The 16,707-nt window shown below is 37.6% G+C and overlaps 1 protein-coding gene across 1 annotated transcript; it reads right to left on the bottom strand.

Annotated features, from left to right (window-relative positions):
• Positions 1-6,733: 6,733 nt before the first annotated feature.
• Positions 6,734-16,150, bottom strand: pamr1a (peptidase domain containing associated with muscle regeneration 1a). Its single transcript, XM_072381199.1, has 11 exons — positions 15,853-16,150; positions 14,876-15,046; positions 14,462-14,587; positions 13,100-13,214; positions 12,058-12,275; positions 10,849-10,914; positions 10,559-10,750; positions 10,219-10,285; positions 9,174-9,397; positions 8,089-8,429; positions 6,734-7,460 (listed from the first exon to the last, which is right to left on the bottom strand). Exons 1-11 carry the CDS (start codon positions 15,932-15,934, stop codon positions 6,894-6,896), a joined length of 2,169 nt encoding a protein of 722 aa, XP_072237300.1. The 5' UTR covers positions 15,935-16,150; the 3' UTR covers positions 6,734-6,893.
• Between the last annotated feature and the right edge of the window lie 557 nt (positions 16,151-16,707).

The raw sequence follows: 16,707 nt of genomic DNA, 5'->3' as shown, positions 1-16,707 counted from the left end.
TAAATTGTTAAAAAGTTCAAACTGAGCAAAATTAGTTGGATTTTGAAAAAAGGATAAAACCTCACACTTTTGATGTTTGAACGGTTGCTTGAAAATGAAAGAAATGTAGAATAAGAGTACTGGCAATCTACATTTAATCTGTTATACTGTACATCAATAAGAGAGGTATATTTGGGATTTTGACTGACGTGACATTTGTGTGAGTCTGTTGAGTGATTAACAAAATATTGGGAGGCCAGCATGATCAGTCCACACTGAAGTTGACTCACATCCACTTTGGTTGTGATTCCTGGCTGTTGGAGTTAACGGTCAGCATTTAATTTGATGGGTTTTCAGCATTTTTATGGCTTGTCCTTAAGATAAACATACTCAGGTTTGCACACGAAGCATCATTTTTTCTGATCTCCAATTTTACTGCACTTTGAATTGAGTTTTAGAAAAAGAGTAACACGTACACAACGCAAACTAAAAGATGTTTTTTCTAGAGAACTCGAGAACCAGAGATGTTTGACATCCTTAATTACAAATGTATCTCGCTATCAACTCTTGCTTGTACCAGTGTAAATTAATTTGTTTGCGCTTTTAATGAAATGTATGGGAACAAATCAACAACACTTGTAATGAATACACATTTGAATGAATAAATGTTCTATATTACAGATTAGAACATTGATTTTGATTACAAATTACAAATTTGAAACCTTTTGAGTTTCTGTATTTTTTTCTGTCCTCTTTGTTCTGATATGTTACTTTGTCCTATACTGTACAGTCGTAAGATATACTATTTTCAATATGGTCACTGTCTAAAAACTAATTCAAAAGGGTGAAATAAATGTTATACTATAAACTGTACGTATAACACTGGAAATACCACATTAGTGAAGATGTATCTCTTGACATCTCCTTGTTAGCAAATCTCAGACAGGTTTTAGCAGGTTGTTTTTTCTGAACAAATTTAAAACAAATGGCAAAATCTGTTTTAGCATCTTAAAATTGGCCCTATCTCCAGGGTAGAGAAAGGTCTAAGATATACAAGAATTATCTGAAGCAATCAACGTGCCTAAAAGAGCATAATAGTCAGAATATTGTTTTGTTACGGAGCAGCAGATGAAGTATAAGGATCTGAGTTATTATTGTATTAATTTCCTTACATTATATCTTACTTTGGAGTCATAGAGTCATACTGTGGATGTGAAAAGTCCAATTGCTGGAGAAAACTACACACTCTTCACTCTTCACAAAGTTACTGTTTGATATTCATCTCATTTCTGTAGTTTATACCCCTATGTAGATTTTGATGTACTGCAATTTTCAGGTTAAACGGTGACTTATTAATGCAAGCCCCCACAGTGTATTCATCCTCCAGAGAAACTTTCAGATTGGAAGGTCATGACATTATACAAAATCACATGACATACAAAACCACAATATTTTCCTTCAAAACTTGTAATCACTACTCGTGCAAGCAATTTTGTGAGGTATTATTTCTGTCTTCACAGAACAAGTGACATGAAATGTCACTGCAGAAATGCTGGTTGCTGTTGACTGAACAAAATTAGTCTTGAAAAAAGAATATGTGACTGAAAGTCTAATTAGAGATAGACTGCAGAGTGAAAATTGCTGGCCTACGTAGATGTGCATGATCTGTTTATTCTGCGAACCAAAGTAATACTACTCAAAGTGATCTGTGTCGTTTATGAACTAAGTAGAAGTTATAAAGCAATTAATGGTTGTCATTTGTCCAATGATTTTCCCTCCCCATTGAGTTTTTCATTAAGCTGTTTGTTACACTTAAATCTTCACAACCACTTATCTGGATTCTTTAAATTTGAAATGAATATGGCACATATAAAAAGAAACAATTTTAGAATTATACCTGGCACCTTTACTCCATACAAAACTCTAATCACCAAAGACAAATTAGCCAAACAAGATTTCACAGAGAGCTAACTGAGCTGACTGACAATGATTCAGTCAATGACATCTATCATTTCCTGCAAAGACTACAAATGAGATCAGAGAGTTGAACTTTTTCTAAATTTCCACTTAACACAGCCAACTTTTTCAATTGTATGAGAGATATCTATCTTTCTATATGTTTTAAATGTCTGGAAAAAAAACTTTTGGGGAGTTGCTTAGGAATAGATAAATGCTCGTGTGAAAATGAGACATGCTCATTGAGTGTCATCACTACCACAATAAATCTACCATGTTTTGCATAAGCTTAGACTGAAATCATAATGCTTCGCTGATGATCATGATTTAGGGATAATTTTAATGGCATCTGTCTCACATGAGTGGAATATGAAAGCCAGAGCTCTGCTCCAGCTCCTGATTATGGGAGCTAACTGCTCTTACTTATGCAGGAGATGTACAATTAAAAATAATTCAAATTGGATAAGCAGCTCTTAACTTGCTCTGCCATCATGCTTCCACTTGAAAATGTAGCAGAAAAGGAAATGCAATTTTCTACTCAGACTCATTCCAGTCCTCTTGTCCCTTCTCACACAGATGACACATTAAAGCTAAATCAGCCCAGTTGCACAAGAAAATGAGTAAAAGCTAAAATTGTCCACATGTTTAAACTGTAGTAGTAGAGATGGTTACATTTTACTTTAGGAAAGCATTCATGCCACATAATGCCAATCAGTAGCGTGTATTTAATCATTTTGAAGCCAAACCCCAACTGAAACTGACAGTGAAGCTGAAATGTGAAAAGCCCTTCTACAGTATTGTGTTGGGTGGGGCTCAAACTCGATAATCTGGTGTGACAGTCTGAGATGTAAACGCAGCTTAACCTGAGGACTTACTTCTTATGGTAACAAACATTTATGTACACCCTCTAACAGCTCTAAAATCTGGTCTACATCTTGTAATCTAAATTGTTTGAATAAAAGGCAGCTGGACTTCTTTTCTTGGTGCTTGGGTGTCCATTTGACTTAAATTTAAGCATTTAAGATTACCATGACCTGGATGACCTGGATGAATGAGAATCTAAAAAGACCTTTTACATCTTGTGTTACATTAGTAAGGAATATATATGCAGCTTTTTTTCCCCTTCAATTTGCTTTTTTAATTAAAAGGCTTATTTTCTTTACAATGAACGGAAATGAGAAGCTAGGTAGATGGACCAGTAAACCTCTTCCCATGAACATCGACATCCAAATCTTTATGGTGCATGGAATCTTAGGTCTCAAGCTAAAGGTTTAATCAAAATTAAAATACCACTTTAAACAAAGATATACACAAACACATTAGTCCAGTATTAAGAAAAACTTTAACTGTACTTGAAGGACTTAAATCATACAAATGCCTCATAATCAAGGTCATTTCTGTCTGTGGTTCTTCTGAGTCAGTCTTCTTTTTCACTCACTCAAGTTTTACAGTGGATGTAACTGACATATGACACAATCAAAAATAGGCTTCCACCAATATTTTTATACAATTGAACATTTCTTCATGTTTTGGGATGGAAGCGCATGTTTGTCTTTGAATAGAAATGCCAACTTTAATACACACTGAATCCAGTTTTCAGAGAAAGATCATAAGTGTATTTACAGCTTATCGAGTGAACTATTCTAACTTGATTTGAAATTTAAAGAATTAGATAGTACATCTACACTAAAAACTGTAAAAACATTAATTGAACTTGCTTGGTCAGGGTTGCCTTTTCAGCAGCACTGAAGGTTATGATATAGTGCTGAACTGAGCTTATATATAGTTATGAGAATATTATAGATCCATTACTAATCTGATGAAACTGTGGGAATGAAGGGAAAATGTGCAATTCCAAATGCTTTAGCTACCTCAGCACTATGGACAATGAGATGAATTAATTAATAAATAATTTTCATTGAGACATCACAGCACTGATATTCCAAAGCCGTGGTTGGGACCAAAGTTAACAACAAACAAGGAGGTGGAGGCAGTGGTGGAATCTAATTTGGGTCTTTTGTTTTGGACATTTTGTGTCAGGCATTGGAATTTGTTTAAGAGATTCTCAATCACTAATTTGACTAATTGCTCCATTGAACGTCACAGGAGGTCCTTCTTTCCTGGTAAGTCAACCACTTATATAACTCAGCTTCCTATTGACTTCATTCTTTTTCCTAATTAGATTTGACTTTTTTTTTCTATTCTTAATTCTTGACCATTTGAATTTGATTGACTGAAAGTCTTCAGTTCAGTGACGATGTTTTACACTAATGCTGACTGATTCTGTTTTTTATGTTTGAGGAAGAAAACAGTATCATCATTTTCATGTCACCTTTGAATACAATGAGCGGCTAAAATTACCTGACTATTCGCATACATTCACTTCTCCTCAGCTTTTAGCCTCTTTTCTGCAAAGCTGTTCACGTAAGGCAACAAAAAGATAGCGTCTGCCTCTTTTCCCTCCCCAGGAACAATGAAATGAAATAATATATAATAGAATTAAATATGGATTAGAAAAAATAGCAATTTTGATTAAGCAGGGAGGCACACCAGAGCCCTCTGCCGACCATTCGCCCCTGGTAAGTAACCTTCCCTGAAATAAAGTGCAGAAGAAGAAACTGTATGGTGTGAAATCTATCAAGTTAATTTACTTGGGATTAACTGTCTAACCCTTGAGGGGATTCTTTTGAACTTCATCTTCTTGCGGCTTTGTCTTGAGTTGTGGTGGGAGTCGATCGCACAGAGCATCATATCTTTACTGATGCACACGTGGCCCGAGGCAAGCGGTGTTGCATTGCTTTAAGAAACTGTCACATCCACACAATGCGCTAGTTGACACTAGTTACTGTCTTGAGATGTAAATTCATTAATCTTTCATTTTGACAGTTTTTATATTTCAGCTTATTTCAAGACACTGCGGTGTGATGATTTTCAGTGGAAGCACTGTGCCACCATCCTGCCGTGACCTACATCAAGATATCCACCCAGGAGTGGGAATAGGAATACAACCAAGCACCAATCATCTCACTCAGGTATGCTCAGAATGGGGTCACATCATCTATGGCAAATCCTCTTTTAAAACTATATTTAGAAGTCCATGTTTAACCTAACAGCTATCTACAGTATGAGGAATGCCATCCATGATGAACATAATCATTTACACTACAAAAGATGGAGTTTTGACCAATGATATAAATGGCAGACAGAGTTGTTCTCCCTAACATTTTGAATTCCTTGTATGAAAACTTATTTCCTATACTTTCTCATAAAGACTTTCCTCTTCTCATAAAGGAGACATATAGTAATTATTCATCTCTAACAAAGGGAAAGTGCTCACCTGTTGAAGTCCTCTCTTGAAATGTGTTTGGGCTTTTCTGATTAATTTCCTTTTACCTGTGTTTACAATTAAAGCAGCCTTAGTATAAGCAGTCTTTTTGAGAGAAAATTGTTGTAGCAGTAGGTTCCTCCTACACTAAGGTGAAGAAATGTAAGCAAGCTAAACAAACACCCTGATGTGCACACAGAAGGTGGAGATTTGAGATGAGAGGTCAGTGCCTCCTTTCAGGTGTGGGTGGGATGTTCTCCCTCTTAAAGACTGATAGATTAGCTGACCTTCAAAGTTTTTAGCGTCATAGAATCATGGTACAACAGAAACCTCTGGACAACATTAGGCCCAAATGCAAGTCTCACTCAAATGTAGAAATTATCAAAGTGTTTTGAAACTGTTTATATCTGCAATGCATTACTTCCATGCATTTCCTATAAGGTTATTTATCATGTTTTGTCGAGAAATGCAATTATGTTTCACAACTATGTGTCATCTTGTGTATAATAGACATACAGACCTTGAATTGCAGATCGGCTTTTATCCGTGCAATTCACCTTGGAAGAGGCAGAGACTGAGCACTGAGCGACTCATTGTCTAATTGGCCGGGCTTTGCAGGTGTCCTGCACAAAGCCTGGGTGAGCACATCGGGTGTCTCTGTCGCAGGAGTGAGAGCTAACTTTAGCAAATCCTCTCAGAGTGTTTTTCAATGACAGCACACGTTGAACAGTCTGCAGAGGAACTCACGAATGCATAACGTCACATGCATACAGGCTGCAGACACACACGCTCTGTGCATATTTACCGTGACAGGTGAATGTTCAGTTTGTACTTGGTGTACTGCCATGCACATGCACATATGCATGGCTTGGAATTGTCCACGGAAATGCAATACGCTGTAATGGGCTGTTTCAAAGAAAGTTAAGTCCTTTCTACTAGATTAATTGAATATTTTCTTTTATTAGAAATTTGACTGTGCATGCAAACTGAATGTCAAAGGTCCCAATTTTGACAGAAAGAGAAACACCTACAGTCTGCACATTTGCAGAAATGTGTGGTTGACTTTGCAGATAATGATTTCTTCTTCTCTAAAAATGTCTATCATATTCAGAGTCAAGAAGCCTGAAGTTGGCAGAGATTACATGACTTGCCAAGCTAGTAAGAGAACTGGAACTAAGAGGGTGATACAAACACTCTTTTTTTTCAGTGAAGGATAGATTGAGGTAGTTGAGCTGAAAGTGGATAACAAATGGTAAAGCTACATTTTGGTTTTAAGCCACAATCTAGAGATAGACTGAGACAAGCAAGTCCAAGAGATTATCAGTGGATAAAGATAAAGATTTCATATAGTTTTTCTTGAAGGTGATAATGTTATCAGTTGAGATGCAGTGCAGGATTAAGATACTGGACAACAAAAACTCGATAAAGAGTATCTGTAAGACATTTTTATTCTAGAGGTAAAAAAATGCAACATTCAAAGATCAATAAGTATCGTGGTGAGTTCTTTGACACAAGGATTTGTTGCATGTGCAGACAACAAAAATAATTCAGAACAACAACACAGAGAAGAGCTTCTTAAAAGGCAGTTTACACGACACTTTGATAGAAAATCTACTCTATATAATGAAAACATCTACTTGATGTTTTCCTCTATCCAATCTCGAAAGTTTGCAATTTTTGTCTGAACTGAGTAACTATGTTGGCGGCAGCTGTTTTTCTCATAGATGTAACTTTCCAAACCAAGCAGCTGCCAGCCGGCGCCAGAGGCTTCCTGGGTCTCCTCGTAGCCTGACAGGACTCCTTTTGAGGAGGAAAACATAGGCTGCACAATTGCAATGCCAGGAATAACACTAGGACATGGTCTTTGAGGACTGGGCGACTTGCTCATGACACAGAGTGAGTTGTCACCGATCACCGTGGTATTTGCCCCTCCTTGTGCAAACTCTCTTTCACAATGAGCCACGTCACTCAGCTCAACAACTTTTGTCTGGCTCGAGGTTGTATGACGGTGCCTTGGATTGTTTGGCAGAATCCATCTCACAGTGTAAGCCTCCTGCACTGTCACCTCTCCTCCTTGCATTTTGGGTAGACACACTGGCAACACATGCTGACTGATCTTGGCTTTGTCCTTTAGTTTAAGCACAGCCAAATCGGTGTCTGGAGCAGAATGAAAATGTGGATGGAGCAAAATGTCTGAAACCTGTCAGGGGAGGTAGAGAAAATGATAACAATGGACAGAATACCTAACATAGCCCAAAGTATGTTCCAGTTTTTGTTTGTTTGATTTTTGCATTTATGTAAACATCAGGTAATATTCATCATGATTTGCAAACACTTCAGATCCAAATCAAATAAAGTGTGAGTGCAATTTAAGCTTTAAGTACATATCTAAATTCCAAAGGATTTAATCTGGCACAAAGTACAAACAAAAACTTATCCAAAAGATTAAATGTATTCATCGCTAAATGTTTTTATCTTTGCTGCTTGTTAGATTAAGCAGTCATGGAAACTTTTGAGTGCTCTATGACCTGAAAATAACAATTTATAAAAAAAGATATGAAGCAATTAAGGTAATATGCATTTCAAAATCTGTTTAGGATTCCTGTACAAAAGTGAGACTTACAAAATAAATACATTTTAATTACACTAAAGTTACACTTTACGATACACTGCAGAAATGATTATATCTGTTTCATAGTTGGACTAAATTCTCCAGAATAAGAAGAATAAGAAAGAAAAAGAAAATATATGACAGATATTTGTTAAAAACAATAATCTTAGAAAAAATCTTAGTGGTAATGTTTTAAGACTTGCTAATTGTGTTGTACCTTGAGGTGGTGCGAGCTTTTCAGCAGATCCCTGGACGTCAGAGATTTCATCCCTATGACAACCTTCACATGAGCAGGATCAAAGGGCTGCTGATTGACCTTGTTGAGCACACACTGGGCTGCCACCAGGACTCTACGCTGAGCGACCAGAGCCCCGCTACATGCCAGGGACCAGAATGTGGGCTCCTCTGAGGCCCCCTGCTGGTCCAACACCGTCTCTTCAGGGGACCCGTGGCTGCTTGCAGTGTGATCAGGGGGTGAGCGGATATAAATGGCTGCATGCCAGGGCCACTGAGTGTCTGAGATGTTGTGTCTGCTAAAAGTGTCTAATTTGCCACAAACTGTGGAAAGTAAGCAAACAGACAAGACAAAAAAATATATCAAAATCCAAGCTTCATGTCTGCAAAAAGGTACAAAATGAATTTCAACATTTTCATCTAAGTGTGTGAGAAACAAATTTAGTTAATTTCCTCAAGCAATTTTTTAAAAGTGAGCCTATAAGTTCTTGTTTGAGATCATAGTGGCCATAAGTATGACAAACAGGACAATGGTATATTCCAAAATTCAGTTTAACAGCTTTCCTAAATCAGAGTCAAGCTAATCTGAGTGTGTTGTATGGCCAATGAAAAGAATGGAAAAAAAATAATAATTCAGGGAAATACCTATCCTTCAATTAATTAATAATTTGAAATATAATGACTTAACTGTGTAAATAGGAGTTTACACAATTTCAAGTACAAATTGGACACTTTTTCAACACAGACATTTTAGGGTTTTTTGGTGCTTTCCATCATTGCACATCATTGCCATTACATTTTTTTAAACTTGATCCTTGTTTTTTAAACATTATAACTAATAAATGCACTTTAAGATAATCTTATGATGTTTACGTCATAATTAATGCAATACAAAGATCACTTACAGGATACCACTTTTTTGTTTAAATTTTCAGACACCATGTGGCATTTGTCAAACCAGACCAGGTTAGATTATAAAAACAACCAGTCTCACAGCAAAAACAGCTAAATGTGAATTAGTCACAAAAACTTAACCTACTGATTTGTGTCCAAGGACACTGATCTCACCTGGTGAGCAGGAAGCATGAACCCCGCTCCACCTGCCAGTCTTCAGACAGGTGCGCCTTGTGCTTCCTGTGTGCCGGTAGAGGGGTGAGGAACACTTATATTCGATGCTCGTGTAGACGGGGTGAAAACCTCGAGGCATCTGCTCCAAGGCTGAATCTTCATTGGACTGTCTGCTCGACGTGAGCAGAATAAAGCCAGCTGACAGAAGGTCATGCATGTTGTATCTGGGTAAGAGATAGAGTCTTTGGTCTGAACTCTCTCTGTGGAAAAGTCATGCAGTTTTTCTTTATATATCTTCTCTTCAACACTGATGTATAAATAAAAAAAAAAGCACTGCTTACTAAACGATCTTAGATACCTTCTAACTTCCTGCAAACCTTCCTGAACCTTTAACCTCAATTTGTAGGCAAATGGAGCAAACTCTATTGCTATCTTCCTATCAGTTAGCTAGCTGCTATCTGCTTCCAGGGCTGTTAATAAACCCTATGATTTTGCTTTAATGCTCTATAATGCTTCATTTGAGGAAATTATGTGGTAGCATTGAATGCACTGTACTACAAAACCAGGCATAAATTAAGTTAAAAAATTAAAAATGTATCAACAGCACATACCAGTATGTCTTCTGCTAAGCTCTGGGACACATTTATTGCTTCCACTTTCACTTGTATGATTGCATTTCTTATTTTGTATAAGCTAGATTAAAACAAGAGACTCATTCTATAAAAAAGATAAACTGAAATGGGACTGAAATCCTGTAGCCTCCTTAAAAGTCATTGTGTTCTGTAATTTGTGCCCCTGCTGGCAGCATCAAAGGTAATTTGGTAGATAATAATGTCTTCTGCTGTTACTGATCTTATCCCAAAAATCTATCCTAAGAATGGCTCCAGTTTTTGGGATCACTTTTGTAGTTATTCAGTCAAAAACCCCATTCAAAAACAATAAGTTTCATGAAAATACAATGCACAATAACACAATCAAAATTACTTTGGTGTCTTTTGAGAGTGCCACCTTTAAGTTAATATCGACATTGCAACAAAAAAGATACCTCGAGATTTGATGCATCCTTACAACACTTTGCTGCACAAGTCCGGACACTTTAGGTTCTCGACAGACTGTAGAGGCAAATCAAGCAGGTTACAATTAGTAGATCACTTTAGGAGCTTCATTTGTTGCAAAATTTCGGTCTCAGTAAGATAAGATATTGTGAGGAGTGGGGTCCAAGATAGCAGACACATTTGTCTGCTCTGGTCCCCTTTTGGCACTTATAGCTCTGTAATGGCTCACATTTGGGCCAGCTATTCCACCAGAGGAAATAAGAAGCATTCCATGCAAACCTATCAAAAAAAACATGCAATATAAGAAAAAATCACAAGTAAAATAGTTACCTCTTACACATTTTGGTTGTCTCCCACTCCAGGATCCATTAGAGAGGCAGGTACTACGATAGTTTCCGATCAATAAGTAGGGTTTTTTACAGAAAAATTCAATTATCTTTGCACCTTCAATTGTGTCTGCAGGTCTGTGGTAGCCATGAAGCAATTTAGATGGAGGTGAACACAAGACTGGGCTTGTGTGCCCTTCATACGGACAGAGGAGAAAATATACAAGAATATTTTAATACCTAGCTTTTTTTCCAAATCATCAAGACCAAAATCTAGAGAGTAAAATAAAATACCTGTTTCACACAAGGGAACAGTGCCACTCCATGTTCCGTAAGGTAGACAGCTCCTCTGCTGTGAACCTGTCAATATGAAAGGTGAATAACATCAGTAGTTTACAAATACAAACTCAGCTTTAAGGCCATTCACAAGCAACATGGAACCATTCATTGTTATTTCTGGGGGTGCACATGTTGCATTCTTCATGGGTGAAACTGTGGAAAAATGTTCAGGTTGTGATAAATGACAGATAAATGACAGATTCATTAACACAACAAATTAAAGTTAACACAACGTAAGTTTAGAATAAAGTTAATTTTGGTAAATGTATGGTGAAGGAGAGCACGGTAATAACAAAGCATTTGTCTTCACGTGGTAGGAGCCCTAATCAGTTGGCTATCTGATCATCCCAAGATAGCTTTATGTTTTATGTCATCACATTAAAACACCTCCAGTTAGATTTTTATACAGCAACTTTAAGTAAGATGTCAATACTGCACACCTCAGCTCAGCATTTATTAGATTTTCTTAACTGAGCTTGAAAAAAGAACATATTTCCAGTTTTATCTCTATGTGACACCATTAATTGAGCTTCATCTATATAAATGAAGAGACCACCCGCACAAGCTACATTTAAAACAGTGTTTCTAGTGAAAATGTAAATGCTCCACGATACTTCCAGAGAAACCCTGAGAGTTAGTTCTTCAACTTATTTGCAGACGTACCACTGAGAAGTGCTTCAGCACTTACTGATGCTGTACCAATGGGATGCAAGTTGGAGACATGATTTGCTTCAAAGACAGCAAACTGAGAGCAGAGGAACGGGCCTGAAAAATCTTTGTCATTGACTATTCGTCTAACATCACTACCCTAACAGAAAGCGCAGACTGCACAGATTCAAAGGTATGAAAGGAAAAGTGTCCTGGGGCGTCTGTGCTGCATTATGTATGTAGAGGCCGCAGAGTCATCTGTATTAAATATTCATAGCACCAGAAGGATATACCTACAGAATATCACAAATATGGATATGTCATACTGAAAGTGATCCTTTGTATTGGAAAAGCTGACAACCGTCTGAATTAAGGACGTCCTTATGTTTTGATTTCAGTAAACCCCAGCTACCTCTGTGAACATTTATTATGTTGAGTGTTTTGGTATTTCATCAGCATGTATAAATTCAGTGTTGCACAAGTAGCATTCACATCACTTAATGCGATTATACCTACCTGAACTCTCCTGAAATATGATAACAAATCCATCAAAGCTATTGTAGCCATCTGAGGTGAAGAGAATGTGCAAGAAGTTGCCAGAGCTTTTAATTGGAGGAGGCAGCTGTTTCCCACAGTATCGACCAATCACTGGGGAGCTCAAATCTTCACCGTCACGAACTTCAATATAGTCATAACCACAGTTGTGGTCTGACTCCAAACTGAGCGCAGAGAACCTGAGAGCCATGAGAGCAGAGAAAGTTTGTAAATTATTCAGAGATTCTGACATAATATTTCAACTTTAAAGACTTAAAAAGTGGTCTTCTACATGCAGAATTTGGAGGTCAGACTATCTAACTTTCTTCTCACTTTCCCACTCATTTTTGGAAATAATAAGGAACATTCCAGACAAATGCTACGTTACATTCAACAAGTCCATCCATCTATTTTCCATATCTGATTAATCCAATTCAGGGTCACAGGGGGGCCAGAGCCTATACCAGCTGCCATTTGACGAAAGGCCTTTTAACAAGTCCTCCAGTTGAAATGATCCAATAGGTCGTCTGTTCATACCATTAAATATGACCTGTAACAGCTTACTGTAAAGTACCATCTCTGTAAGCGGCAGGAGATATATGACTCATGTGACCATTTCTGGTAGTACACGGTGGTGGTTAAAATTGTCACCTTACGGCAAGAAGGCTGGAGGTGCGAATCATGGCTTAAGCCCTTCTGTGTGGAGTTTGCATGTTCTCTCCATGCATGCATGCATGGGTTCTTTCCTGGTACTCCAGCTTCCTTCCACAGTCCAAAAACATAGAAGTTAGGTTAACTGGTGATTCCAAATTGAGCGTACGAGTGAGTTTGAATGTGCATGGTCATTTGTCTGTATGGTGAACTGGGCCAACAGAGCTATTGCCTGATAGCACCTGGCATAAGCTTCAGCCCCTCCCGGACTCTGAGTTGGATAATATGGGCATAGAAATTGATGGATAAGTGTTTCCGAATTTAAACAAACATCTTTCGCAAGTTTTTTCCTTTAGGCACTAAAGTCGCATACCTGAGCTCTATGATGTGGCCCTCTTCCACTTGCAGTGTCCACTGACATCGGGCATTTGCAGGGTAACTCTCCAGGACTATGTGACCCTGAGCTCGCTGAATGATCCCTCCACATACTGCCCCCAAAAAGAATAGGAATTACTTTCCTAAAAACAACATTACCATTAAATGTGTGTTTATCACAGTGGCACTAAACATTCTAAGAGCTACAAGCCGGACCAGTAATGTGGCATGCTGTGTAAGACTGCAGATAATGGGCAAAAAATGATGAGGTAATCAGATCCAATTGGGCACTTCAATAACCATGATACTTTATATCATGCTGTTGTTCATGCTGAGGTGTGCTCTTCAGCGAACAGAGAATGGATAAAGAAGATGTAAAATTCTCCTCATTGATATTAGTCACTCTTTAGTATTCTGCCTATTCCTTTCTATTACTTTCAAGGATGGTGGAGGGCAGGAGAAGTTACAAAAGCTTAGTCTTACGTAAATCTAATTAAAGTGTCTGACTCAGCGGCATTCACGAGACAATGTGCCCTGGGCAGTCAAAATTCAAGACAGGAAAAATACCATGATTGTGAGTAAATGGAAACAGGGTAAACCTGTTTGGTTTTTGTTATTTTCCAAATAGATCCTGTCTGCTGATTTTAGCTGTAGCTTAGATGAACTAAACAAAAAAGCACTGTCACCACCAAGTGTCTGTGTCAGGTATCACAAATGAGCATATGGCAGTCTTAGAGCCAATTAATTTCTCTAAATGTTTTCTTTTTCTTAATTTTGTTGAATCTTTTTTTAACCTGGCAACTCATTAAGATCAAATTCTCAATTACAATGTCAACCTGGCTAAAGGCAAAGCATGTTAAGGAACTCCTGTAGCATATCTTCATGGTGTATGTGTTCATAGATAGTGAAGAAGTCGACTATATGTGGTAATTACTTTTACTTTATGCAAACGAAGAGGAAGCCTTTTTTTCTAATACAGCATAATTAAGCAGATTTTAAAGTTTTTATGATGCATAAAAGATTTTTTAAGCCTACGTTAGTTTTTCAAAGATCTGTCAGTCATTGTGTGAACACTATCCTTTTATATGATGACTAACAACTGGCAAATGTGATCCAAAAAAATATATAAATAAATTTGAAAGAATCTTGATGATCACAATCACAGAGTCAATGAAATATATCATCACTTGGATGTATGATTCTGCACAGCTGTACTCTGATTCAGGTGCAGCTGTTCAAGTCTGAAGTTTCTGTATCCTTGATCCTTGTTTTTCATCATCAATGAGATAAAGAATATTAAGTCATTTCTGTCACAGAGTCAGGCGATACAGTTATACTGCATGAGAGAAGTATGACTCACTTTTACAATCCCCTCCACTCCAACCTTGACGACACTCTGTACAATACTTTCCATTGACAAAGAAGTCATCATTGGCTTTCCATGTTCCATTGTGGCAGGTTTTACAGTTCTCAAACAGACTGCAGCCTGACAAGGACAAAGGCAGTTTTAAGTGTTGGCTTGACAACATAAGCTCAAACATTTCAGTTTACTTCAGGACTCAAGAACGTTGCTTACATTATAATAATTTGTTCTTCAACAAAATATGATCCAATAAAAAGGAAATTATGTATTTTGTTCTCCCTGTGGGCAGCAAATGCTTGGAAAACAGAAGCAGGTAGCATAAGCAGTACACAACAAAGAACAGTAAACAACTGAAGCATCTTATAGATTCTGACAGGTAAAATGCACTTATACATGACAGCTCAAGTACACCTGGGTGGATGATGCAGGGGTCACACTGATCCAGAGCATTCCGGCAGCAGGGAACAGTGTAGCCCACCCTCAAACCATTGGAGGGACACCGACACTGGATCAGGTGGTACTCGCAACATGGCCGGCACAGGACGTTCCACTTGGAGCTCGGGCATTTTTCTTCTGTCAGAGCTGTGGAATCAAAACAAAAGCTTCCAGCCAACTATGAAAACCTCTAACTTCTGACATCTTGGCTAAAAAAGCTGTGGGTTGCATCTGAAGAGTGATGTGTTTAAGTGATCACTGAGGATCAAATCTGTACTTTTAGGACATTTGAGTGTTATCTGATTCTGCAGATCAGAATTCATTTTACAAAACAAAAAAGCAGCATTTTGCAGTGACTGAAAAACTTATCCTGGCAGAGGATTTTTCTAGCAGTAAAGCCATGAAGCTCAAGCATAGATGTAAACAGTTTGTAAAACTAAATCCCCGCTAGAGACACCAGCTTTTCTTTCTAAGTTTCAGATCAAATCCTGGTTAAGTTAATGACTAGATATACTGTATTTTGTTTTTGTTTTCTAGTAAGCATGCAGCAAAGCAGGGGAAAGTAAATCCGGGCTGCAAGTCTACAGCCAATTGTCATTTTCATAGATTTATTCCAGCCATGAATAACTCTGGATATCTGTGTTAATTACAGTAAAACATAACAGCATCCAAAGTATGTAATGCTCACCAATTTCTCCAATACACAGGCATATGTGCAATTTTCATTGTAATGAGGCACAAACTGTGTGTAGCATTAACTGTGGCATGTTTCCCACAGCAGAAGAAGTGAGTCATTCTCATGAAATAACTTCACAGTTAGTCAGCAACGAAGTCAAGCAGCTTGTTTCTTGTTAAACATCAGCAACATTTACACAAAGAGAATTCAATGTGATGTTAAGACTCTCGAAAGCTGCGTGATTCAATCAAAACTGTAGTAAAAGCATTTTACTCACCATGTACCCACCCTGTTACACAGAAACAGAGGTTTAGGAGGAGGTAAAAGAGTTTAGGGTCGACAAGAGTGAGCAAGGGCATATTCCTTGTGAGGAAAAAGAGTATGTTAGCTGCCAGCTCAAACTCTTCCGATCTGTTTGAAATCCAACATAGCAATACACGTCAGATTTCCAGTCTCAGCATAATGGATAGTAATCCTTAACCCATTCCTTCCAATGAGTTTTCATTTGTGAAAGCAGATTTAAATTGTTGGCTGCTAATCAGAACTCATGTAGGTCAGCAACAGGTTTCTGTTTCTCTTCACACATTTTGAGCCCTGAATCTATGCTGACCACCACATAGCAACTTGAGAAAAAAATGGCAGGCGAAGTGGAAAGTTCATTTGAGGGTAATATGGACATGTTAATGAGAAAACCAGTGAAGACAGTAGAGGGGAAAAAATCAGTAAGAGAGGTTTTATGGAAAGGAAGAACATAAACTAAATAAAAACAGATTTTGTTCACATTATCTAATGTCACACTCAAAATTAGAGAAAAGATAAGAAAAGGATTAGAGAAAAGGTACAAAAAGGGAAACTGACTTGTGAATCAGTCACCCCATCCTCAAGGAAGCTGAGGATAAAATGATGTATGGAGTAATTTAAACAAACCCACCACCCAGATACTGGTGACATTCTGATGCTTCAGGATGGGTAATATAAGGATTTAATGAATAATTCATCAGTGAGATTATAAACCAATCATTTCACTTTAATAGTGTCTTCATTTTCTTTTACCTTTTTTGCAAGACTTTTAGTAGTTTTATTTAAGTAAATTATTACTGCTGCTTCTACAGACACAACCACAGCAAGCCAC

The sequence above is a fragment of the Leuresthes tenuis genome, unplaced genomic scaffold, assembly GCF_036924035.1.
Source record: "Leuresthes tenuis unplaced genomic scaffold, fLeuTen1.0.hap1 SCAF_2, whole genome shotgun sequence".
Classification (NCBI taxonomy): domain Eukaryota; kingdom Metazoa; phylum Chordata; class Actinopteri; order Atheriniformes; family Atherinopsidae; genus Leuresthes; species Leuresthes tenuis.
The sequence above is the reverse complement of the archived record's forward strand: the minus strand, read 5'-3'. Positions and strand labels throughout refer to the sequence as shown.

What these genes read in the sequence shown, in the direction of transcription:
- pamr1a (XM_072381199.1), bottom strand. Translation starts at nt 15,934, where the DNA reads ATGCCCTTGCTCACTCTTGTCGACCCTAAACTCTTTTACCTCCTCCTA. An exon ending in GGCCACATCATAGAGCTCAG is followed by an intron (nt 12,276 to 13,099) that starts GTATGCGACTTT and finishes CATGGCTCTCAG; the next exon opens with GTTCTCTGCGCTCAGTTTGG. An exon ending in AGGATGCATCAAATCTCGAG is followed by an intron (nt 9,398 to 10,218) that starts GTATCTTTTTTG and finishes TCTCTTACCCAG; the next exon opens with ATACAACATGCATGACCTTC.